Below are 25,954 nucleotides of genomic sequence, written 5' to 3'. Positions count from 1 at the left end.
AGCCGACATCCTTGACTCTTAGCCGGCTTCGGGATATGTGTCTATTCACTTAGCCGGCTCAAAATATTACTTCTTAGCCGGCTCCAATTCGGGTTGTAGGCTAAGGCTTCACTTAGCCGTCTTTTTTTTTCATTTAGCCGTCTAATTTTAGCCGCAAAAATTGAATATTTTACCAGCCTTACAACCCTATTTAATATTTAGCTGGCTTCTATCTTTTTATCTCTTAGCCGGTGTAAATTTATCCTCCAAAATTTAATACTTTTATCTACTCCATTAAATATTTAGCCGGTTTCTACGTTTTTTTTTCTCTTAGCTGACAATTTAATAATTTTTTTTTCTCAATTAAATGTTTTAGCCAAGTAAACGACGACGTTAACAAACATATTTTTTAAAAAAAGGAGGATCGTGTGTGATAAGAAAGTAAAAAAGTTGGATAGGGTGAAAATGGTTTTATAAGATGGAGTGAAGATGGTTGTATAGTTTTATAAGAATGGTTGATGAAAAATTAAATTTGGGTAGGTAAATGTATTTATTTCTGATTGCTAAAACATGCCGGCTAGGAGAAAAAAAAAAGTAGAAACTGACTAAATATTTAATTGAGTAGGTAAAAGTATTAAATTTTGGGGGCTAAATTTACAACGAATAAGAAGAAGGCTAATAGATAAAAAGATAGAAGCTGACAAAATTTTTAATAGGATTTGTAAGGTTGGTAAAATATTCAATTTTGGCGGCTAAAATTAGACAGCTAGATGAAAAAAGAAGACGGCTAAGTGAAGCCTTAGCCTACAAGCCAAGTTGGAGCCGGCTAAGAAGGAATATTTTGAGCCGGCTAAGTGAATAGACACATATCCGAAGCCCGCTAAGAGTCAAGGATGCGGGCTAAATAACCATATATGTAGGCTTAGTTTAGCCGACTTTGACACGTGTCGAATTTTTATTGGCTAAAGGCGGGTCCCGTTTACTTTTCATAAAATTCCGTGTCCATAAAGTGACGGCTAAGGCTTAGTCGGCTTTGCTAATGTGTTACTTGTTTATTGATCAAAAAATCAATAATTGGAGAGATGCAGGCTAAAATAGACATTTATATTTTGATAAAATTTTGATCAAAGTTGCCTATATTGTTATTTTTCCCTAATATTATTCTATTTTTAATAAACTTGTTTGTAATTGTTCTGCCTCCGTAGTCTTGTTTGTGCACCTTTAATTTCTAAATTGTGATAGTGTCGGCTGTTTTTTAGTTTGTTAGTCTCTTATCTAGGTTCAGTTTGTAAGCTGATTAAATAATTCTAAACCTAACTAACATCTTATATAATGTAAACTTAATCCCCAATGTAGTAAGATAAATTTACTTTACAGTTGGAATTTAACCATTTTCAAAGCATATGTAATCAAAATGTGTACATAAATTTGCATACGGTTACATATTTAGTAAGTTATATATAAGATTAAGTTACAACGCAGAAATGGCTTTGTTTCTAAAAATGCAAGATATGATTGATAGATTTTCACTTTTGAATGGTAATGATCGATGGGTTTGGTCATTGCTAGGGATGTCTGAATTCTCGGTTAAGGGTATCCGGCCGGAGAGAATTGATAACAATACGCTCCCTAGCAGGCCCGGCTCCGAGAAAGCAAAAAAAAATTTGGACTGAAGGCGAAATATTTTTTTGGGCCTTAATTAAAAAGGATTATTTTGTTGGTTTAAATAATTAAATTTTTATGTAGGTTTACTTGGTTATAATTAGGGTTGTGTAAATTTTTTTTGTATAAAAATAGGATTAAACATGTCTCAAATGAGACTTGAACCCATAACATTTTGGTTGAGATTAATATCACTTTGCCACTAGACTAAGCTAGTGGTCATGTAATTATGTTCAAACATTAAATATACATATTGTTTTTAATAAAAATAAATATAATTTTTTTTAAAAAAAATTTCGGGCCTAACGAGGTGTTGGGCCTGTGGCCATCGACCACCCCGCCACCCCTATGGGTCGGCCCTGCTCCCTAGTGCCTCAAGGAAAACCAATTGGCTCCCTTGTTTGCCTCGTAAAATAAATAATATTTGCGGATGGAGGGTTGTGGGAAATCGATTGCCAACTAGGATAAATTTGGCTACTAAGGGAATAGACGTTCTGTCTACTATTTGCCCCTTGTGTAATGATGGGTCAGATGCTGTTATTCATGTTTTTGGGGAGTGCGCCTAGCTTGGTTAAGAAGATTTGGGAATTGGTTGAAATGTGGCTTGATGTGAAGTTGCCAGCTTTGCGATTCCCAGTTGATCTCATGGAGTGGGTTGAGAATTTGTCTTTAAGCGTGCTCAAGAAAGAAATTGTGGGTGCAATTATATATGTCATATGGTGAGCAATTTGCAAGCTTCGAAATGATATTGTGTTTTTTTAAAAGACATATGAAGTATGTAGTGTTGTTTGATGATGCTACTTACTTCTCTTTCCTTGGTAGTTAAGGAGAAAGAGTAAGTCTAAAATTAATTGGTTAGATTAGTTAAATAACTCTCCTTTATTCATGTAATTTTCCTTTCTTGTTTGTGCCCGACTAGTTTCTTGCTAGTCGGTCGTTCAAAAAAAAAGTTACAACACATGCACATCTACTATATATACTATATATAATTTAATCACCGCAACCACTTCCACTACCGTCACTAACCACCATAAGATAACACTAGTAGGAAACCCATGTAGTGCCACGAAACGACAATTGGTAACAACAACCCAAACCAATAACATATAGGTCGGTCCGGGTTTTAAGCGGCACGGTGGTATGGTAGGTAGGTTTCACGGGTATATGTTATTTAAGTGGCTACAAATTATTATGGCTGCATTTTGCATTTTAACACTTAAACCCCCCCCCCCCCCCCCCCCCCCAAAATATATATATATATAATCCAAAACATTGATACAAACAATATAAAGATACAAGTAACAACTCTATATATTCAAACATCATGTCCTCTAAAATCATCAAAAAGCATTTGGAAGTCGACTTTTTGGCGGGTGTAGGTTCTGTAGCGCCGGTTCATAGACTTTTGCTCCTCCGCCACCTTCATCTATCGGTTTCCCTGTGGAATTACCATTTAATTTACCCCTAGATTTGCAGTAGTCGCATGTCGTTTTCCCTTGATGCGGATCATGCAGCCGAACCATCTCTACTTTTTTAACTCCTCTATTACGTCACACCCCAACCTACATATTGTTGGAACTTGGAAGTAATTTAAATGGTGAACTTCCAAACTAAAAGTGAAACTCATTAGAAAGGGCCTAAAAATCATGTTGTGTCTAATTTCAGTTCCACTTCTAATGGCTTTGAATGTTGTCAAATAGAACTGTTTTACTGCATATATATAATTGTTGTCAACATTGTAGTTTTGTTGCAATTTTCGTGATGTCAAAGGTGCAGTTTCACTGCATTTTTACTGCTAGTCAAGAGTGCAATTTGGCTGCATTTTTAGTGTTGTTAAAATAGCATTTTTTGTTGCTATTAAAGCACAGTTTTTTATGTATTTTTGTTGTCGTTAAAACATAGTTTTTGTGGCTGTCAAAAGGGTAGTATTTTGATGCAAATCACCTTCGAATGTGGCTGTTGGTATAATTGGCTGGTAAGTTTTAAGAGTTCTTTATATTTTTGACACTGCATCAAGTAAATGCAGAAGCCATATATGTTTTATCATATATTTTATTGTGGAGGACAAAGGTGGTGTATTCAAGTGAAAATTAATCAAGTTGGTTGGTATATTGCCACTAAATTCAACTTAATTCATAATATTGTTATACCAAATTCATAATATTGCCACTAAATTCAACTTAATTCGAGTCTAAAACAAATAATAGCAAGATCCATCAACATCTACTTAAAGTCTATGATTGATTCCCCTCTGGACGCACCAAATCAAGTGGCTCAAAATCTGACCGGAAGGAGAAGATTCGATAAGGGCTGTCATTTAGCACCACCTTACTCATCATGTTATTGCCATGCTCTTTATACTTGTAAAACACGAGCGTGCGGTCTTTCACTGTAACGCTTGTATCCGGACCATGTAACGCCTTTAGCGACTCAAATTCACTCTTAGTTTCCACAGCAACATCTTGTTTCTCCCGCCGTTCATCCAAAGTGTGAACCCAGATCTCCCAAACGCCATTAGCCCTTATCGGCTTATAAGCTAGCCCCAATCTTACACCACACTTCACGAGCTCTATTGGTGGGTTCAGAAACTTAGACTCATCATACGGAATAGGAGACGGAAAGACTTTCCACTTTTCTGTATATGCATTGAACTTTAACACGTCGTTATTCGATAATAACATGTAGATCGAACCACTCACTGTGATTAGTTGCGAATTAGTAAAGTGAACAAGATCAGCCAACTTTATATGCTCTAGCGATCGCCATTTCCCCATCAATGAGTCGAATATATCACAACCGTACCAGCTGTAGAACTTCCTCCACCGTCTCAAACAACTGCAACAAATTGAACAATAAATAAATTAGCATTAAATATAATGCATAAAGTTGTATAAGCCATGCATGCATTATATGTTTCTTAAAAACATTAAACCCTATATATATTTATAAAGATGAATGGAAGGAGATAAAGACTTACTTGTGCTGAGAAAATCTGATAATCTTGTAATGTAACGGCTTCGAACCCATCACCACAATTGCCACCTTCTCAACTGTATGATTTCCTTTGGGACATGGCAATGCCAAAATCTGTTTAGTGGCAGGTTTACAAACATAATACGAATATCTCCTATTATTCGTTGGATCGATTGTCATGTACACCATCATTCCTTGTTCTGATGTTGCAAGAATTCGAGCATTATCTTGTAGAAAACTAACATCAAGACTCTTTGATTTAGGCGATGGTGCAAATTCATTGACGTACAAATAAGTTCTTCGTGGATTTTGTATGAGAAAACCCGACACCATGTTGTTTCTTTCCGTGTTTGAATCAAGAACAAGTGATTCATTGGCGAGTGTATTGAAATATCTACTTGTACAACGCAAGGTGTCGAGGGTTTTTAACTGTGCCCAAGACATAATCTCCATGATCATCTCGTCCGGAAGCTTGGAGTCTTCCATAGGAAAAAAAACAAGTTAAACGAATGGAAAATTTTGGGTTGTTTTCAAAGTGAAGATGTTTTAAAGATATTAATGTAGAGGTATATTTTGGGTCATCTTATATATAGGAGATTTGAGACTTGGGGGGCAAGTTGTAATAGGATTAGTGAAAGTAATATTTTTTGATTTTTATAAAATAAATAAATTTCGTTTCCTTTTTAAAACTTGCGTTTCTTTAAATGTATTATCAGATTTTATCTTGATTTTGTACTGCAAATCAGGAATTATTCGATGACCTATAAATTCGTTATAGGAATGTCATATGTTTTATCAAAAAAAGATTATTTTTTGCTTGTTGAACATTTTAAAGAAAAAAAATAATGTATAAATTATATAACATATAGTTGTTTGCGTTATACAAACGCCCTTAGATGTAAAAGATTTAATTTTTTTATATATTATTTTCTTTAAACTAGTTTAAAATAATACAAATCTTACCATAAAAAATATAACGGAACAAATCTTTAAACTCAAATTCGAATTAAAATCTAATCCACAATTAATAGTTTTGAATTTGAGAATAAAGATACTTACACTATTTTTAAGCAATAAAATCAGTTAATAAAGCCACCCAAAATTTATATTATTCTATTTTCACTAAACATAAATAAGAAAATAAAAAAGGTTGTTAGAAAAAAAAAACCTTATTTGTAATTGTTCATTTGTTACAAACGCCCTAAATTGTGTTGAGCAAAAATCAAATTGGGCCAATTGAACCGGCCCGAAAACCTTAGAGTTGGTTGTTGTTTCGGTTATGTAACTTATGTTGGGTTTGGAACCGGATAACAGTCCCAAACCAAACCAACAGCTTAATTAATGTAAACCTTATAGCCAAATGTTATGAGATAAGTTTATACTTTACAGTTGGAATTTAGCCATTTTCAAAGCATGTGATTGTGCTTTCAACACATGTACACATAGATTTGCATACGGTTAGATGTTTATTTACAAGATAAATTTACAACACATGTACAACTACTTATAAATTTCTATCATTTCATATATATAGTTATCATCATCACAAGAATGGGAAATTAATGAAAGAAGAGAAAAGTTAGTGAGTGTTAAAGGACACGCGAATCATATTTGCATCTCTGACTACTAGATTCACATGTCCTAGATACCGCTTTTCGTCTTCCCGTGTTGAGTTATTAGAAAGTCAAAGTTCATATGCCGAGTTATGATCATGCAAGTCAGGGTTATTTGCGTAAAATTGTTCTAACATTCTTATTTTGGTCCAGTTTGGTCACTTACCAGTTTGTATCTATGATCCACTGTCCAATAAACACAATAAAAATAGAGGCCAACGGTCCAGTTTGATCACCACAACAACTACCACTACCGTTACTAATCACCATAAGATAATATATTAGGTTCATCCATTCAGGTACCTTTGTGTACTTTTATTTTATCTATGTTCAACTTGACTTCACTTTTGCCCAAACTCGTTTTGAAAGAGCCAAACTGATATATTTTTTTTTTTTTGAAACAACCTGTTTTGATCGGAACTCATTTCACTCATAACTCTAACTAATCCTAACGCATCTTGACCCATGATTCAAACATGCCCAACCCGCTCAGTTTACCATGCCTTGAGGTGAGAAAAAAACTTGTTCCAAACCCGACCTGGTTGTTCCTAACCGGAACCGAACCTGACCCAACATGCGGGTATAATCCGAGATTCGGTTCTTCAGAAAAAGCATACCCTGAACCGGGATTGGACCCACCGAAATTGGTTTCACCAATACATGGTCAAAACCTGAGTAAAACCAGGCCACCCCCGGGCAAACCTTGTCAAATACCCTACGATACCTAGAATCGGTTCATACCATACCCGTCTTCTGACTTTTGTTGACCATATTTTCGGTTCTTGAAAATACCCGATTGGACCAATAAACACAAAAGTGAAAGTAGAGGCCCAATGGTGTTTACCCAAGAAAGCCCAATTGACATAAACTTTGCTGACGTCACCTGATATGCATTATCATCAAACGCCGATTCATTCCACTTCAACAAAACACAAACCCATCGATCCAAAATCCTCACAAGATTTAAGCTTTACTGAACCTTTTGATTTTTGATCACAATGAGTTTCTTGTTCGGGAAGAGAAAGACACCCGCAGGTACGATTTCTCAATCCTAGATTTCAACTGCTTTGTTTCGATTGCAAGATCGATCACTCGTAGCTTGATCTGGGTGCTTATTATTATCATATTGTGATTTGGTTTATGGGGTTTGATGATCATATAAGGATTATACAATTTTAGTAAATCTGTTTGTGTTTTATTGAATATAAAGTCAATGAGTTGAAAATTGGTAATTAGATATTTAGATCATAAATAAACCCGGTTTAGTTTGATTGTGGAATTGATCTATGGACTGGGAATAAGTTGTTTATGGTATCTAAATCGTTGCTATCGCGATCGCAGAGTTGCTGCGGGAGAATAAGAGAATGCTTGATAAGTCTATTAGAGATATTGAAAGAGAGAGGCAAGGTTTGCAGAATCAGGAGAAGAAGTTAATTGCTGAGATTAAGAAAAGCGCCAAACAAGGCCAAATGGTAAATATTATTATGGCTTGGACTGTAAACGAACCGAACGTTCGGCTGGAAGAGATTTCGGTTATGTTTGTTTTGAATCATAGGTTTTAGTAAACTTAAAGGTTAAAATTTGATGATCCAGGGAGCTGTGAAGGTGATGGCGAAAGATTTAATTAGAACGCGACATCAGATCGAGAAGTTTTACAAGCTAAAATCTCAACTGCAGGGTGTTTCGCTTCGAATCCAGGTATATATTACCTCTCCTTTGACTTTTATCTTGACTTTGGGTTGTGATTATTTTGGAACCAAACATGTTTTTTAGACGTTGAAATCAACGCAAGCGATGGGTGAGGCGATGAAAGGTGTGACGAAGGCTATGGGGCAGATGAACCGACAGATGAACTTACCGTCCTTACAGAAAATAATGCAAGAGTTCGAGAGACAGAATGAGAAAATGGAGATGGTAAGTGAGGTGATGGGCGATGCGATTGATGATGCTTTGGAAGGAGATGAAGAAGAAGATGAAACGGAAGAGTTGGTGAATCAGGTTCTTGACGAGATTGGAATTGACATCAATCAAGAGGTAATTATTTACTTTCATATTATCTATCTAAGTTAAATCATTTTGTTAACGAACCGCATATTTACGTAATAATGTGAACTTTGCAGCTGTTAAACGCGCCATCCGGGGCTGTTTCCGCGCCTGCTGCAAAGAATAAGGTGGCACAGGCTGAAGCATCTGCATCTGATGATGGCGGGATAGACAGTGATCTACAAGCTAGGTTAGATAATTTAAGAAAAATGTAAGTTTCATTACATGTGTACATTATTGACTTGCTTTGTATGGGCTTTTGTGAGGAATTTGTGAACTCTTTGGGTTGCGCATAGCTGATCTCAGTAACAAACTACTTGTAAATTATGTTTGCGATTTGATTAAATAACATGATCGAATACTATGATCGCAGTTGGATGAATGAAGGAAAAAACTGACAGGATTACATTAACATTCAAAGTCATTTAATTACATAAGAGTGAATGCAAAGATGTGGGAAATTTCATGAAAACATACTGTTACAGAACAAACACATATAATATTATAAGTCTAATAACAGCACACCAGTAGTAGCATAGGAGGATGAACACATCAACAGTCAACAAAAGCCAAAACCAAGCAAAGTTACTTGTTTTGAATACCAATAAATGAGAACCTCATTTATCTGCAACAATGAGAAAACAGGTAACCAAGAAATTCTTTAGCTTTACCGTTGATAAATGAAAGTAAAGATAAAAAGCAAGCGAGTCACGTTCTAGTGGGTGAAATTACCTTTACGGGGCAAGAAGAAGTCGTGACCAGAACTGGGAATGGAGATTGAGAGTTTAGATGTAGAAGAATCTTTATCTTTGTTATGACCATCGTTGTCTCTATGTGGTGATTCATCAAAGAAATGGTGCATTACTTTGCGGGCTTCTTTTCCATCAAGTTTTTGATTATAGCGTCCCTGATCTTGATCCGGATCCTGATCTTGCTTTTGTGTTATTGGCGAGTTATGAAGCTGTAGATACGAGCGATCATTTAGATAATCAGCCAATGAAGAAGACGAGTTGTTGACGGCCAATGGTTCCAAGAGCCAAGAATCAGCAACTGAAGCCAAGATGGTACCACTGCTACAACTTTCAGACAAAAATGGATGTCAACACCGGTAAACAGGTTTATGATAACATCGGAAAGTTTCTTTTTGGTTACAAAGAATGTCTCAAGATCAATCCAATTTCAAGAAACATACTAAAGTTCTTATAGGGTGTATCTTTCCAATGAATATCTTCTCAACCTTGTTGATGTGTTCATGGTGATGCTTCTTTTATTATGAACAAAATTGAATATGCAAATCATAAGAAAATGGTTGTCCTTGAAACTTTTATCTCGTATTTTAATAATTTTTTTGTAACAAATTAAAAGTCCAAGTTTAGGTACTATATTAGACCATATTAGACCAACTATATGATGAAACTTAATATTAGTAGAGTAACACACAAAGCAAACAAGCTCACACACATTTTTAAAGCACATATCATTACCAACCCTACATAAGCACATCTGATTTCCGCTAATACTTAAAAAAAACGTTCCTAGTCCACTCTTCCTGATCCATGGGTAAGGTTCGGGATGGTCTAATGATAGTTCATATTTAAGGCTATTTGTTATGGAGTTTTTTAAACTTGTTATTTAACCACATCACTGCCACATAGGCATTGAACTTTAACTAACACGGATCTTTAACCGTGTTGTGATTTAACTAACAATAACTAGTACTTGGGTCCCACCATTTTCTTGTTAAAGCCCTGTTACGATGTTAGTTAATGCCCGAAAACGCCCGAGCTTAACGCCCCGGCGCACCTGTTCGTGATGTTAATGCTAGGCCATAACACCTTTACCGTCCCACAACAAGTAGCCTAATTGGAAATTAAAATTTTAACTTTTGAGTTGATAAATACATTTGGAAGATACAACACTACTACATGACTAAAATAGCATGGTCCCACAATTAATTACCAAAATAAACATAGGAAGCTTATGTAATTTAGACACTTCACGAAAATTGAGGACTTCAGGCTTTCATGACACTTTTCAGAGACAACAACTGTAGTTTACACGCTTTGTCTGATAGACGGAACCATCAATGGATCACTTATTTCGTGACACGTGGCACTTTTCAGAGGAAGCATCTAAACAGATGTCTTCTAAGGGGAAACGTACAAAAACATGACATTTTTTCTAAAATATCTAAATAAGGACTAGGATTAAAGAAAAAATCACTAAAAGACACAACTAGATTATTATAAAAACACAACTAAAATATCAAAAAAAAATAATAATAACTAGTGAAGAAAAGACACTAAAAGATGGTCCAGAAACATCATAACAACCTACCAAGTTTAACTTTTGCATCTTGAAATGATAAGTAACTAGTTACTTAGCATTGAAAAGCAGAAGATGTCAAAAAGCATAATCTCATTTCTGTTGAGATTCAGAGAAAGTATCATCATTCACATTACATGCCACTGGACATTAGCATGTGGGTGCATGTGTACACACCATGACAAACAATTAATGCATGTATGTATGTAAACCATCAATTACCTGATAAGATCTTTCTGTGAGGGTACTGATCTAGATTCCACAGGCTTTCTTGAACGATTTCTGCCTCTGTGCATGTGCCTTTCACAGTACTTTGAATCACCAAAAGCTTCTTTTGAGCATCTCCATTTCTTACCATCTGCTCTTTTGCATCTTCCTGGTTCTGGATCTATCTTCCTCCCATATCCCATATGGAAATAGTCCCATCCAACTGCATATCCAAAATTATTATTATTATTATTATTATTATTATTATTATTATTATTATTATTATTATTATTATTATTCACTTAGTTAAGAACAAGAAACACACATTGACTTAGAGGCGTGCATGAAACCGAAAAAACCATTCCAAAATTGAAAATGTCAAATCCAGAAAACCAAACGAAGACAGATGGTTTAGTTTTAGGTTTTTGTAAACGAACTTATGGTTTGGGTTTGTTTTGCATGTACAAAAATCGAAAAAACAAAACCAACCCGAATTTATAGATTTTTAATTAAATTAATTTATAAAAATGTAATAAATACGTGGTGACTCAAATATGTTAGCTCAAATATTTAATTCCTTATTGTTTATTAATTAACAAATATGTTTAAGCCAAAATTCATTATTTTCAACAATTTTGTTTTTTCAGCCCATTTTTTTTAAGCTCAAACCGAAAAACCAAAATCAAAAGGTTTTTCAAAATAAAAATAAAAAAAAACCAAAGTTTTAGTTTTTAGTTCGGTTTAAAATCGGTCCAAACTGAACCGTGCACACACTACACTGACTTACATTAAGCTTGTTTGGAGGAAGAATCCATTAAGCTTGTTTTGATGGAGAAGAGGAGATAAGGAGGTATGGGCATGCCAGAAATCATGTACTTGTAAACAAGTGCTTGGTGTTCCAACTCTTGCCATTGACTTGATGTGAATGGAAACCGAGAGGTGTGGTGGTTCTGGTTCCTCACTGTAATCATATTCTCCGTTGTTTCAGATGAACAAAAAGAGTGAGGAAGTTGTGAATAAAGTTATGGTTAATGTTTGTTTTGAGATTTATGTAACGTTTGTGTGCGTGTCAGATATCTGGTGCACACTGTAGCTGCTTTCATACAGCTTTGTACCTGACAAACATCATAAATCATACGGAAATATATATACTAGTTTTTAACTCCACGTATGTTGTTTTATATTATTTGTTTTTAATATTTATTTATTTTTTGAATTATTTATCTTTTTTATTGTATAAAAATCAATAATATACTTATGGTTTGATGATAAATTATTTCATAAATATATGAGATGTTATAACTCGTTTTAAAAGTTACATGAGTTTGGTGAGACCCAAGACCCGTTTATTTTTTTACTATAAAATTGGTTTTTTTAATTATAAATAATATATGTCCTTTTTTAAATAAATCATATATTATTTTTAGTATATCCCTACTTTATAGGATTTTTATATAAAACATTTGGTGATATTATTTTTTAATTTAATGAGATGTTGTAACCCGTTTGAAGAGGTAGGTCCTAGCAGGGCCCAGTTGGACCCGCAAGACTCACCTTGAAGAGGGACGTTTGCGCAAGGACCAACTGGTTCCGCAGGACCCACCATGCTCAGAGATGAAGACCTTACGCGCAGTACTCCAGCTGTTCCCGCAGGGAAAGCCTCCCAATGGTGAAGTACCCCGCCTGTCACCGCAGCTGCGGATACAAGCCATCAGGGAAGGCTACCCGCACTAATAGCAAGGTTACACGCACAAGGCACTAACTCAATAATTCAGTGTCACCTGAAGGAATGAGCAAGGCGGGAATACTCCCGCCCAAATGAGCCAGTCCGTATGCTTCTGGAAGATCTTTTGTACTATACCTGCCAAGGTATGGACAAAATAGACAAGATCTGACCAAAGCAGCCCATGAACCAATCACAGGGTGACAGCTCACCGACAAACAGTACGAGGAGCATGCTCTAGTACTGTTTGTCACTATTAGCCGCTGCCTACTCACCAACCCTTGTCGTGGCACGCACATAGCCTGCAGTTGGTGGAAAAGGAATAGTACACAGCCGGCCTGGTCACTATCAGCCGCTGCCTACCCACCAACCAGCATGGCACGTGCGTAGCCCGTAGTTGGTAGAACATGAATATTATACAGCTGGCTGTACCTGCTTGGAAACCTACCTTCGGCTATAAATACTCCAACACCTTGGAACGGTATCATCATCTGGTATTTTACCTTCACTAGCTATTTCTCTCAATATACACTTATATTCAGAGCAATCTAGTCTGATTCTCACGCCGGAGGGTGGTCACAAAGAGGAACCCCCCCCCCCCTTCTCAGTGACGAGCTCACGGTGTCTGTTTTGTAGGTCATCTGAAGAACATCCTTCTTTGCCGGACCTAACCCTCGTGGGAAACATTACTTAACCCCCAGATTATCCATAATCTACTCGGGGTCGATTAGTGTTTCTTCATTGGCGCCATCCGTGGGACCAAAAGCTAGAACTAATTCAGTTTTTTCAAAACTTCTGAAAAAATGGTTAACGTTACTCCGGTCCCAAGGCCAGTAAGTGACCAAGAAACCCCGGTAACCACAACCCCAGCTACTGGGGGGAACACCGGCGGTTACACAAATTTTACGAACACTACCCCGGTTACCCAAGCCGGGGCAAGTGCAGTAAACAATATTTCACTGGGGTTCACTGATGCCCAGTTGGAGAAACAGACGAGGCTCCCTCGCCAAACACTCGATCAAGTAAAGGCGTGGGCCGGAGCACGTCAAAAGGAATTCCAAGCTGAGTTGGATGAACGCTTGCGTTCACTCCAACAGGCTGACGAGTTCGGGATCACTCGACAACATCTCAACATGAACAGTGAGTGCGAGTATTCGGACGATGATCGGGAGGAATCCGACACTGACACAAACCCTAGCCATAGGGCGAAAGGGAAGCGTAAAGAAACGGACTTCCAACCAAGAAGGAATTTCGGAAAAACCTTCAAACCAAGGAACGCGGAGGGAAACCCACGCGACTTCTCCAAAACCTTTAGACCAACTGCTGCAAATGCGGGAACATCCAAGTTTGCAAGGGACATTGCGGAAGCAATCGCCCCGAGAAGTGCCAAACAGATGTCCAACATCGGCACTTATGATGGTTTATCCGACCCAGACGATCACTTGAACAGATTCATAGCGGGGGCAACCGTCAGTAACTGGACGGAACCCACGTGGTGTTATATGTTCCAAATGACGCTGGTTGGAGCGGCCAGGGCGTGGTTTGATCGTTTACCGGTCCACCACATCTATGATTGGGCGGACTTTCAACACAAGTTCAGCCAACACTTCAGTCAACAGAGGAAATATACTGAAGAGCAGTGGACGATCCTCAACTGCGTGAGAGAGGAAGATGAATCTTTACTAGACTTCATCACTCGCTTCAACTCCAAAAAGCTGAGTCTGGGCAACATAAGTGAAGATCTTGTTCGCGCCGCTTTCATCCAGGGCGCCGAATACCCAGAGCTTATCCGCACGTTGACGGGTAAGGACGGCATGCCATCCACATGGGATGCCATCATGACGGCGGCCAAGCGCTTTGCCGAGACGGAAAAGCAACTGGGTAGGGACCTTCCCCAGAGTACACATCTCTACACGCAGAGGACCAGAGAAAACAATGTTCGGATCGCCCGGCAGAACAAAAAGAGGAAGCTAGGTATTTGGCAGTCAAGGGTAAACTTTGACACCTCATCCAGCTCTCGCCCTCTTGTTGGCGGAAGGGATAACACGCACCCTTCAAGCCGAAAACACCGGTGGACGCCACTCACCAAAAGCGTCACGGAGATATTTGCCACCGAAAAACTCCCATGGCCAAAAGCTCCAATGATCCGGCAACGACCTAATGCGGATCAGAGCAAATTCTGTGACTTCCACGGGATAAAGGGTCACAGTACAGAGGAGTGTACATCCTTGAAGGATATTGTTGAAACATTCGTCAAGGATGGAAGACTTGCACAACTTGTGGCATCAATCAAGAATGGAGGAAGGAATGATAACCGATATAAAGGCAATGGACGAAAGCCCGTTGACATCAGCATCCACATGGTTCATGGCAACATCAGAGGAAGAAAAAGACGAACGACAGAACCATGCGAATGGAAGGAAGCTGAGGTGCGCTTCCCGCGAGTGCCAGGAGGACCCAGCAAGGAAGGCCCTATCGTCATCAAAAGCCAGCTGGGGCATTACATAACTTCCCGCACTCTTGCTGACAATGGCGCCTCGTCAACGGTTATGTACAGGCAGTTCTTCGACAAGCTAGACGACTAAGACAAAGAACGCCTGGAAACGGTTTACGCCTCAATAGAAGGGTTCGACGGCAGCACAAACACCCCCCTGGGTATCCTATCTTTCCCCGTCATTCTCACGGACGGGAAATACTCCCGCACAGAAGACGTGGACTTCGTCGTAATGAGGAAGCCACATCACACATACGACATTCTCTTCGGGAGAGACGGGATGGCAAGATTCAACGACGTGGTATCTTCAGTCCACGGCATGATGGGATGGCCAACTGCTGAGGGTGTAGCGATGATCACCGGTATCCCCCAGGTATGCATCGCATCCGTCTCATCTAAACCCAAACCAAAGATGGCTAAACCAACCATTACCGAACCAGAAAAATGGGCCCTCAATGGCAGATACCCTGACCAGGCTGTTACAATTGGCCCAACAATCGCTGATCCTACGCGCACCTTACTCAAACGCTTACTACAGAGAAACGCTGACATCTTCGCGTGGACACCAGCTGACATGACTGGTGTACCTCGAAGTAAAGCAGAGCATAAGCTCAAGTGTGACCCGGCTTTTACGCCAGTCATACAAAAGCGCAGAGTAATGGGGGCGGAACAGGCTAACGCGTGTAGAACCCAAGTCAAGGAACTCCTTGACGCGGGCATCGTACGCGTTAGTAGATATCAAACATGGGTTGCAAATCCCGTTATGGTACTGAAGGCTAACAAACAATGGCGCATGTGTATAGATTTCAAAGATTTAAACAAAGCATGCCCCAAAGATTGTTACCCGTTACCCGAAATTGACCTCAAAGTGGATTCATTAGCACCGTTTCGCCTTAAATGCTTCCTTGACGCATAAAAGGGGTACCATCAAATCCACATGGCTGTAGATGATCAGGACAAAACCGCATTTCGGACGCCCGATGGCACATTTTGTTATCAAATGATGCCATTCGGACTTAAGAATGCAGGGTCCAGATACCAACGCCTGATGGACAAAGAGTTTCATGCCCAAATTGGGAGAAACTTGGAAGTCTACATGGATGATTTGGTCATCAAAAGCCCTGAGCCAGAAGCGATGTTGAAAGACATCGAAGAAACTTTCAACACGCTCAGAAAGATAAACATGAAGCTCAACCCGAGCAAGTGTTCCTTTGGGATGGAAGAAGGGAAGTTCTTGGGAGTCATTGTTACTAAAGATGGCTTCAGAGCGAACCCTGAAAAGGTCGAAGCCATTATCAAAATGGAATCACCTACTACCATCAAGCAAGCTCAGATACTGAATGGACGCCTAGTCGCACTTAACCGCTTTTTGTCAAACCATGCGGATAGGTCGTTCCCATTCGTGTCAACATTGAGAAACTGTTTAAAGAAAACGCACTTCCGCTGGACACCAGAAGCGGAAGCAGCTTTTCAGGAAATTCGGTCACGCTTGATCGAACTCCCAACGCTCACAGCACCAGAAGCGGGGGAGGAATTAATCATATACCTTTCTGCCACAGATAGAGCGACCGGGGCAGTCCTGCTAGTAGAGCGGAAAGGTATCCAGATGCCTATTTACTATGTTAGCCGTGTCCTAACAGACGTAGAAACCCGGTACTCCACCCTGGAAAAATTAGTCTTAGCACTTGTACAAGCTTCACGCAGACTAAGACGATATTTCCAGGGTCACCCAATCACCATTCTCACCAACTTCAAACTCGCAAACATTCTAGGCAAACCCGAATTATCTGGACGTCTAGCCAAATGGGCAATTGAGTTGGGGGAATATGCGATAAAGTACAAGCCAAGACCAGCTATGAAAGGCCAGGTCCTGGCCGACTTTATTGCAGAAGTCCCCGCTTCGCGGGAGAAAGAGTGCCAGGAGGAGGCTCAACCCTCCCCAGCACAGGACAACAATGATGTCTGGCGACTCTACACTAATGGAGCAGCCAGCAACGAGGGTTCAGGCGCAGGGTTGAAATTAACCAACCCAGCAGGCCAAGAATACACTTACGCTATTCGACTGGATTTTCCAAGTACGAATAACGAAGCCGAGTACGAAGCATTCTTGGCAGGGCTGAGAATTGCGCGTAAAATGGGAGTGAAAAACTTGGAAGCCCACGTGGATTCCATTTTAGTAGCCAATCAGATAAACGGAACGTACACGGCCGTGAACGACACAATGGCCCTGTACCTCGCACAAGCAAAAACCCTTATGCGCGATTTTAATGATTGTAAAGTCATACACGTCAAGCTTAGCGAAAACAAATCTGCGGAGGCGTTAAGCAAGCTTGCATCATTAGCCTTAACCCATTTGGGAAAGGACATCCGCATTGAACTCCTTGAAGCACCATCAGTCCCGCACAAGGAAATTTGTGTCATCCAAACCGGTACAGAAACGTGGATGACACCAATAATAAATTACCTTGCAGCGGGTATACTACCAGAGTCAAAAACACAGGCAAGAAAAATACGTTTTAAAGCATTAAACTATCAACTCATCGATGACATCCTTTACAGACGTAACTTTCTTGGCCCACTCTTAAGATGCGTGGACAACCAAGATGCTGACTACCTCCTAAGGGAAGTACACGAAGGCATCTGTGGAGTACACGCAGGTCCACGCGCTGTTGTAGCTAAGCTAAACAACGCGGGATACTTTTGGCCGGGGATGCATATGGATGCGCTGGCATACATCAGAAAGTGTAGGTCTTGCCAGCTCTACGCACCCAACACGCATCGCCCGAAGAATGAACTTGTTCCAGTCACCTCTTCATGGCCATTTCAGAAGTGGGCCATCGATGTGACAGGCCCATTTCCTACAGTAGCAGGAAACGTTCAGTTCCTAGTGGTAGCCATCGACTACTTCACCAAGTGGATAGAAGCAAAACCCTTAGCCCAAACAACCGCAAAACATATTAAAAAATTTATTTGGGAATTTATTATTTGTCGTTTTGGACTTCCACAGACTTTGGTGAGTGATAACGGCACCAACTTTGCTGACAAGAAGCTACAAAAGTGGCTAGAAGAACTTCAAATCACCCACACCTTTACCTCAGTGGCACACCCGCAAGGTAACGGTGAGGTGGAAAGAGCAAATAAAAACATCGTCGAAGGCATAAAGAAAAGACTCCTGGAACACAGATCCGGCTGGGTAGACGAAGTTCCACACGTCCTTTGGGCAAACAGAACGCTGAAAAAGGCCAGTACGGGAGAAACCCCGTTCAGCCTCACTTATGGCACTGAAGCCATGGTCCTAGTCGAAATTGGTTTGCCCTCACCAAGGGTCTTGATTCAGCCAGAAGACAATGATGCGGAAAGACGGTTAGACCTTATGCTAACCGAGGAACGCAGAGACTTAGCCGCAGCGCGTGAAGAAAACTACAAGCGACAAATGCAAAAGTACTACAACACGCGGGTAAAACTCTGCAACTTCAATGTAGGAGACTACATATTGCGTAACAACGAGACTTCAAACCAAGAGCGCCCGGGAAAACTGGTACCGGTCTGGGAAGGATCGTACATTATCAAAGAAGTTTTGGGAAAAGGCGCATACCGGCTCGAAAGGCTCGATGGCACTCCTATCCCAAGAACATGGAACAGAGCTCAATTACGCAAATGTTACATGTAGATCAATTCCAAACTTGTAAAGAAAAGGCCTAGAGCCACTTCTAATGGAAATGATTCTCCTTTCACATTGTGTTGATAGCCTTACCTTTATACTTATGAACTTCCCACGCTAATATGCCGGTATTCACCGCATAAATGTGGGAAGAAGTAAGTCGTTGCGTGTGGAAGGCGGCAAAACCCGCATAAACACATAAAACGGTAAAAATTTCTAAGGAAAACCTTCACGCAGGTCAGCTATAGGTGAAGTTTGGTCATCCCAATAAATGAAAGTGACGGTCCTACCCGCACAATCATGATAGAGGAAACTGAACATTGACCTATTGGCAACCGCGCGTCGAAAGGTTAACTTATTCAAAACACTTAGAAAATTTCAAAGGAAAAGATGAGGAAAACTTCCACGCAGGTCAGATATAGGTAAAGTTTAGCCATCCTATTGGTGCATAAATGTCAGTAGTTCATATGTCTAGTGTCTGTAATCGAGTCTGTAATATTGTTTATGTATTTGTTTGTTTAAAGCGAAGTTGTTGACAAGTTCGCTTAGGCGAACTTGTTAACCAAGCGAAGTTATGAACAACTTCGCCTGAGGCGAAGTTGTCGTGTATTTACATAGGTTACGGCTTATTGTTTAGTTGTTGTTCAAGTTGTTCGTGTAAGTCAGTTATTGTTCGTGAGTCAAGTGACGTGAGGTCGAGAGTCTGTAACTGTGATTATATCACGTGTTGAGTTATTAATATAACGTGTGTTTGTTCTTATCGTATTCGTGTGTTCGTGTGTTTGTGTTCTACGTCCGTAACGATCTACACAGGGATTCCGCACCTGTGTATATCGGGATATCTCGTGTGATCCGTCCAGGGAACCTACAATTGGTATCAGAGCTTTTGCTCGATTGTGTGGTTCGGGATATTCACGCGGGTGTAGAATTCGTCCCCGTTTCGACTTTTCGAGGGACGTGTTTTCGGTGTTTTTGCTCATTCTAACCTCCTACCAGTGTGTTCAAGCCTTTAAACTGTCAAAAACCTCGTTAAAATCCGTTTTACAGATTTGCAGAAACTGTGTTGTTCGTCAGGCGAAGTTGTTGTTCATCAGGCGAAGTTGCCGTCAGGATACGTAGGGTTTCGGCGAAGATATAAGGAGAGGCGAAGTTATTCACAACTTCGCCTACTTTTTCAAGTTCGCCTAACTCAGCGAAGTTCTCTTCAAGTTCGCCTACTTCCTAAGTTCGCTCACCCTAAGCGAAGTTATTCTCAACTTCGCCCAGTCACGCGAATTTAAGAAAGATCCAGCGAAGTTATTACTTAAGCGAAGTTATTCTTAACTTCGCCTACAGTACTTTATTAAATAAAAAAAAAAATTATTTTTCGGGTTTCTTCTCTTCAAGAAGGATGTCGTCGATCAACATCTCGGAGCTTGTAAAGATGGAAGTTGAAGCGGGGTCAGCTACAAAGGCCCCAAGGTTGCTGAAGGGAACCGATTTTGTCGCATGGAAGGATCGGTTCATCCAATATGTAAAGTACCAGGATGCGAAAATGTGGGTGTGCATCCAAGATGGCTATATTCCACCTGTAATGGAGTACGAAGGTAGGGACCAGATCAAAAAGTACAGTAAGATGGAAGAGGAAGAGAATAAGATGTATGAGGCCGAGAGCAAGGCCCATGCTGCAATCACAATGGCTCTTCCACAGGAGATCCTCCATACATTCAGAAAATACACATCAGCTAGAGAGCTTTGGGAAGCTCTTGAGAACAGATTTGAAGGGAATGTAGGAATTCGAGCTTCAAAAATCAAATTGCTCAAAACTCAGTTTTCCTTCTTCAAATTTTTGAAGAACGAATCTCTAGATGATATTATCACCCGATATTATCATCTAATGACTGAGCTGAGCAACTATTCTATTTCCTACCGAGAAGAAGAAATAGTTGAGAAGCTTCTCGATGCCCTCCCACCAAAATGGGAGATGTATACTGTACTGATGAGGGAAGACAATGACTTCCCTACTTATGATCTTGAAACCACTGTCAACAAGCTCAGAACTTTTAAGCTTAATATGGTAAGAAAAGAAACATCTATGGATCAGGTTCAAGATCCAGGCATGTACGGTGCTAAAGTAAACTCCAATTCAAGTTCAAAGACTGATTCTGCCGCCTACTACACGAAGGGCGAGTCGGGTGCCAAGTCTTCACAGGAGGGGCATGTGTCAGTAAACTCAAATGGGGATGTTTGCTTTGTAGCCGGTGGATCAAGTGGTACTAAACAGACAGCAAGCCAGAGTAGTGGCTCTTCAAGTTCTTCAAGCAATAACTACTCTAAGATGCCAATGAGCGTTAAATCTGCTGAAGAGCAGTTTGGCCTCTATGCTTCGTTTATTGCTTCATATGAGAACTATATCCAAGGGAAGGTTGTTGATCCAGCGATGCTGGATGAAGACTATGACCAAATAGATGCTGATGATATGGAAGAGATGGATCTACAATGGCAGATGGCCATGATTGTGAGGAGGGTGAAGAGGTTTATGAGGAAGACAGGGAGAAAGTTTGTTGGTGGCAGGCCTGGGTTCGACAAGACTAAGGTGAGGTGTTATAACTGTCAACAAAACGGCCACTTTGCTAAAGAGTGCAGAAACGAGAGAGTTGAACGTGGTCAAGGCAGGTCTGCACAGTACAATGGGAGTAATAAAGATTTAAGTGCCATGATGTCTAGAGAAGCAGGTGAATACAACTGGAACCTGCATTCGGATGAAACTTTTGAGCAGGCAAATATGGCTAAGGTTGAGAATGAAGAATGTGAGAAGGTCACTGGAGAAGTGAAAGCTACTGGAGAGGAAAAAGCTTTCATGACAGATCTCAAGGACCAGTCCTCCGAGGTATGTTCTAAACCTATATGTACTAAATGTGAGAATTTGTCTGAGCAACTTGCTACCATAACTGATCAGTATGTTCGTTTAGATGCTGAATTTAAAACTCTTAAAGAAGATCATCACTTTATGAAAGCAAGAGAGAACAGTTACAAAATTAAAATAAAAGCGTGTGAAAAAGATGTTAAAAGCTTAAAAACAAAACTTGCTGAAAAAATTGAAGTGATAGATCTAAGTTATGAGGTTTTGGAAGAAAAGACCAAACTTATTGCTGAACGAGAAAAACAGATTGCTGACCACCAGGTGAAAGTGGTGGAACTGAACCGAAAACTTGAGCAGTTCAGAAATTCCTCAGTTATTCTTGATCACCTTGTTAGTGATCAAGGTACCTCTGCGAAGAGGGGAGGAATTGGTTATCACGAGGTTCCACCACCTTATAACCACAATTATACTTATAACCCTAGTGTTCAGAAATCTGTTGATTTTGAAGTTCCTCAGACAGTTCCAATCAAGGTTTCGAGTAAAGAACCAATTGTTAGTAAAGGCGAAACAAGTTCGCCTGTTTCAAGTGTGAAAATTTCTGTTGCAAGTCCAGTCTCATCAGATTCGGAGAAGTCGTCCGAATCAGGTAAGACAAAAGAGGAGAATGTGTTACTCAATGGTGGAGAAAAAGATAAAACTAATAAGAAAAGTACTCCACTAAACCCGTACGTCCCACCTTATGTGAAACGAACGGCCGGTAACACAGCCTCGAGATTCAAAACAACCTTTGAAAAGAAAGTGGAGCATAGATGTTGTTTTAGGTGTAATAAATTAGGACATCTTGTTGCAGATTGCCCTCTGAAGCCGCGATTCAGAGGTGTGAGACCTAATAAAACTGAGAATAAGACTAATACTATTAAAAATGAAAACCATTCAAAATTTCGAAATGTAACTAATTCAGGTTTTCACAGAAACAAACCTCAGTTTTACAATGCAAATAACCAAACCACAAGATATAATTCTTTCAATTCACTTAGGTTTGGAAGGTCCCACACTCAATCTCCAAGGTGGTTTCCTAATAGGGCTTACAGAAATTATACGAATACTAACTGTGAAAAGCCAAAGTTCGGGATGTATAGATCCAAGACCAATTGGTCTTGGGTCCCTAGATTCTAATCCTTTGCTTTATTGTGCAGGGACAGTTGAACAGGGCTGCCCACAGTCTTTGGATTGTAGATAGCGACTGTTCCCGGCACATGATGGGTAACAAATACTTGTTGCACGACTTAAAACTTGTTCAAGGAGCGAGAGTTAGCTTTGCCGGTGAAAGTGGAGGCAAAATTACTGGAAGAGGAACGGTGTCCAATGGAAAAATGACTCTTGAGAATGTGAACTTTGTAGAAGAGTTGAAGCACAATCTGCTGAGTGTGTCGCAGATTTGTGATAAGGAGTACACTGTTCATTTCACGAAGAATGAGGCGATCGTGTTGAAGCCTGGTTTTCAGATACCAGACGAGTGGATAGTGATGAAAGCTCCACGTGATACAAATACTTATGTGATGGATATGAGGTCTACTGAAATGGCCACGGAAGAATCATGTTTAATGACGAAAGCAAGCGAATCGGAATCCGAACTGTGGCACAGGAGGATGGGGCACATTCATCTTCAGAAGATGAACCACATTGTCAGGAATGGACTTGTGATGGGCGTTCCCTTGAAAAGTTTTAACTTTGAAGACAAATGTATTGCATGCAAGAAGGGAAAGCAACACAAGAAATCCCATCTCACCAAGAAGGTCAACTCTATTGCCAGTACTCTATAATTGCTTCACATGGATCTCTTCGGTCCCGTATATGCAAAAAGTATAGGAGGTACTTCTTACTGCTTGATGATCACTGATGACTACTCGCGATATTCGTGGGTATATTTTCTGAAATCGAAAGATGAGACGGCTCAAATGGTGAAGAATTTGATTACCAAAGTTGAGAACGTCATGGGTAAAACAGTTAAGTTCATCAGGAGTGACAATGGAACGGAGTTCAAGAATTTTGAGATGGAGATCTTCTGCCTTCAGAGAGGGATTTAACACCAATACAGCGCTCCGTATACACCGCAACAGAATGGAGTGGCTGAAAGGAAGAATAGAACGTTAATAGAAGGAGCCAGAACAATGCTGGCTGACTCGAGGCTTCCTGTGGTGTTCTGGGCTGAAGCTGTTGCTACAGCCTGTTATGTCCTGAACAGAGTCTTAACGGTTAAGAGGCTTAATAAAACGTGTTACGAGCTTATGCATGGGAGAAAGCCCAATTTGAGTGGTCTTGATCCATTCGGGTCCCCTTGTTCGATTTTGAAGACAAATTCTAAATTTGGTGAAGTAGCCGATGAAGGAATCTTAGTCGGTTATGTTGTTGGGACTCCTAACAGACGTGTCTTCAATACATCGACCAGCAAGGTTGAGGTGGTGTGTAACACCGACATCACAAGTTACCAACCGCCAAAACCAAGCAACGGACCTGCTGAGTTTTTCGACTATGTTAAACTCTTCAAGTCTTTTAACGTACCGTTTTTGGATATTGCTGAAGAAGAAGAGAGAGTTGCAACGAAGATGATCCTTGATGAGGAAGAAAATCTATTGCAAAGACAGCTGATTGATAAATGTCAACCTTCCTCATCAAACACTATCGGTACCCCTGCTGCCTCGACTGAAGAAGAATTTTTCAATCCATTTCACTCTCAGCATGAAACAACCATTGACGAGCTCTCTTCTAACTTGGAAGACAATTTGCATGTCGGTTCTGTACCAACCACGAGAATTCATCAAGATCACCCTTTGGAGAATGTGATTGGTGATGTGTCCTCCGGTGTACAAACTAGAAGTAGCTTGAATGAGCACACCTGTGTTTATACAAGCATTAAGGAGACAGGAATAATCAATGAATGCCTGTACACCTGCTTTATAAGCCAGATTGAACCGGAGAATTATCAAATGGCTTTAAAGGACAGCTCGTGGGTCGAAGCCATGCAAGAAGAGTTGGCTTAATTCGAGAAGATGGAAGTTTGGACTTTGGTTGAAAAACCAAAGAATGTGCATGCTATAGGCACAAAATGGGTGTTTAAGTGCAAGAGAGATGATAAGGGGATCATTATAAGGAATAAGGCGAGGCCAGTCGTTAAAGGTTTTAATCAACAAGAGGGGATTGATTATAATGAAGTGTTCGCTCCTGTCGCCAGGTTGGAAGCCATAAGATTGTTTTTGGCGTTTGCTGCTTATGAAAAGATGAAGGTATTTCAGCTAGATGTGAAGAGTGCGTTTTTGAATGGGAAAGTTGATGAGGTTGTGTATGTTGAGCAACCTCCGGGTTTTCCTGACCCAGACTTTCCAGATCACGTGTACAAATTGAGCAAGGCGTTATATGGATTACATCAGACACCTCGTGCCTGGTATTCAACTTTATCAGATTACTTGCTCGAAAATGGTTTTGAAAGAGGGAAAATTGATAGCACGTTGTTCTTCAAAAGAGATGGAAGCGACTTCCTGCTGGTGCAAGTCTACGTGGATGACATTATATTTGCTGCATCTAAAGTCTCCATGTGTCAGAAGTTTGAGGACGTCATGAAGAAAAGGTTTGAAATGAGTGCTATGGGTGAACTAACTTTCTTTTTAGGATTGCAGGTTGATCAGAAGAAGGATGGGATGTTCATTCATCAGACCAAGTATGTCCATGATGTGCTCAAACGCTTCAAGATGGAGGACAGCACTCCATTCGACACCCCTATCTGCGTCAATCACAAATTGGGTGCTGAGTCAGACGGTGATGCAGATGTGGACCCAACTCAGTATCGGGCTATTATAGGTTCTTTAATGTACTTAACTGCTTCTAGGCCTGATATAATGTTTGCTGTTTGTCTTTGTGCACGTTTTCAGGCAAATCCAAAAGAATCTCATTTAAAGGGTACGAAGAGGATACTGCGGTATCTCAAGGGCAAGCCGAAGCTGGGGTTGTGGTACCCGAGAGGAGGAGACTTGGAGCTGGTCGCTTACACGGATTCTGATTATGGAGGGTGCAATCAGAGTCGGAAGTCTACAACTGGAGGATGTCAGTTTCTTGGTGGCAGATTGGTGTCGTGGCAATGCAAGAAACAGACTTCGGTCGCAATTTCAACCTGTGAAGCAGAATACATGGCAGCATCCAACTGCTGCTCTCAGGTTCTTTGGATTCAACAACAATTGCGCGACTATGGTCTGAATTTCTTACTTACTCCTATTTGCATTGATAACACAGCTGCTATCTCAGTAACTAACAATCCCGTGAAACACAGTAAAACTAAACATATTGACATACGTCATCATTTTATACGGGATTGTGCTGAGAAGAAACTGATTGTTCTTGAAAAGGTGGATACGCTTGATAATTTCGCTGATTTATATTC

At 40.1% G+C, this 25,954-nt stretch overlaps 2 protein-coding genes across 2 annotated transcripts; one reads left to right on the top strand and one right to left on the bottom strand.

Annotated features, from left to right (window-relative positions):
- Nucleotides 1-3,872: 3,872 nt before the first annotated feature.
- LOC143630214 (uncharacterized) lies at nt 3,873-5,345 on the bottom strand. Its single transcript, XM_077099284.1, has 2 exons — nt 4,619-5,345; nt 3,873-4,500 (listed from the first exon to the last, which is right to left on the bottom strand). The coding sequence occupies exons 1-2, from the start codon at nt 5,098-5,100 to the stop codon at nt 3,876-3,878; spliced, it is 1,107 nt and encodes a 368-aa protein (XP_076955399.1). The 5' UTR covers nt 5,101-5,345; the 3' UTR covers nt 3,873-3,875.
- Nucleotides 5,346-7,164: 1,819 nt separating this feature from the next.
- On the top strand, nt 7,165-8,702 carry LOC143630238 (vacuolar protein sorting-associated protein 2 homolog 1). The gene is made up of 5 exons (XM_077099304.1): nt 7,165-7,262; nt 7,569-7,699; nt 7,821-7,925; nt 8,001-8,261; nt 8,348-8,702. Exons 1-5 carry the CDS (start codon nt 7,226-7,228, stop codon nt 8,483-8,485), a joined length of 672 nt encoding a protein of 223 aa, XP_076955419.1. The 5' UTR covers nt 7,165-7,225; the 3' UTR covers nt 8,486-8,702.
- The last annotated feature ends 17,252 nt before the right edge of the window (nt 8,703-25,954 follow it).

The sequence above is a fragment of the Bidens hawaiensis genome, unplaced genomic scaffold (assembly GCF_021521415.1).
Source record: "Bidens hawaiensis isolate Kalapana, Puna unplaced genomic scaffold, B.hawaiensis_p1.1 tig00005588_1, whole genome shotgun sequence".
NCBI lineage: Eukaryota > Viridiplantae > Streptophyta > Magnoliopsida > Asterales > Asteraceae > Bidens > Bidens hawaiensis.
The sequence above is the reverse complement of the archived record's forward strand: the minus strand, read 5'-3'. Positions and strand labels throughout refer to the sequence as shown.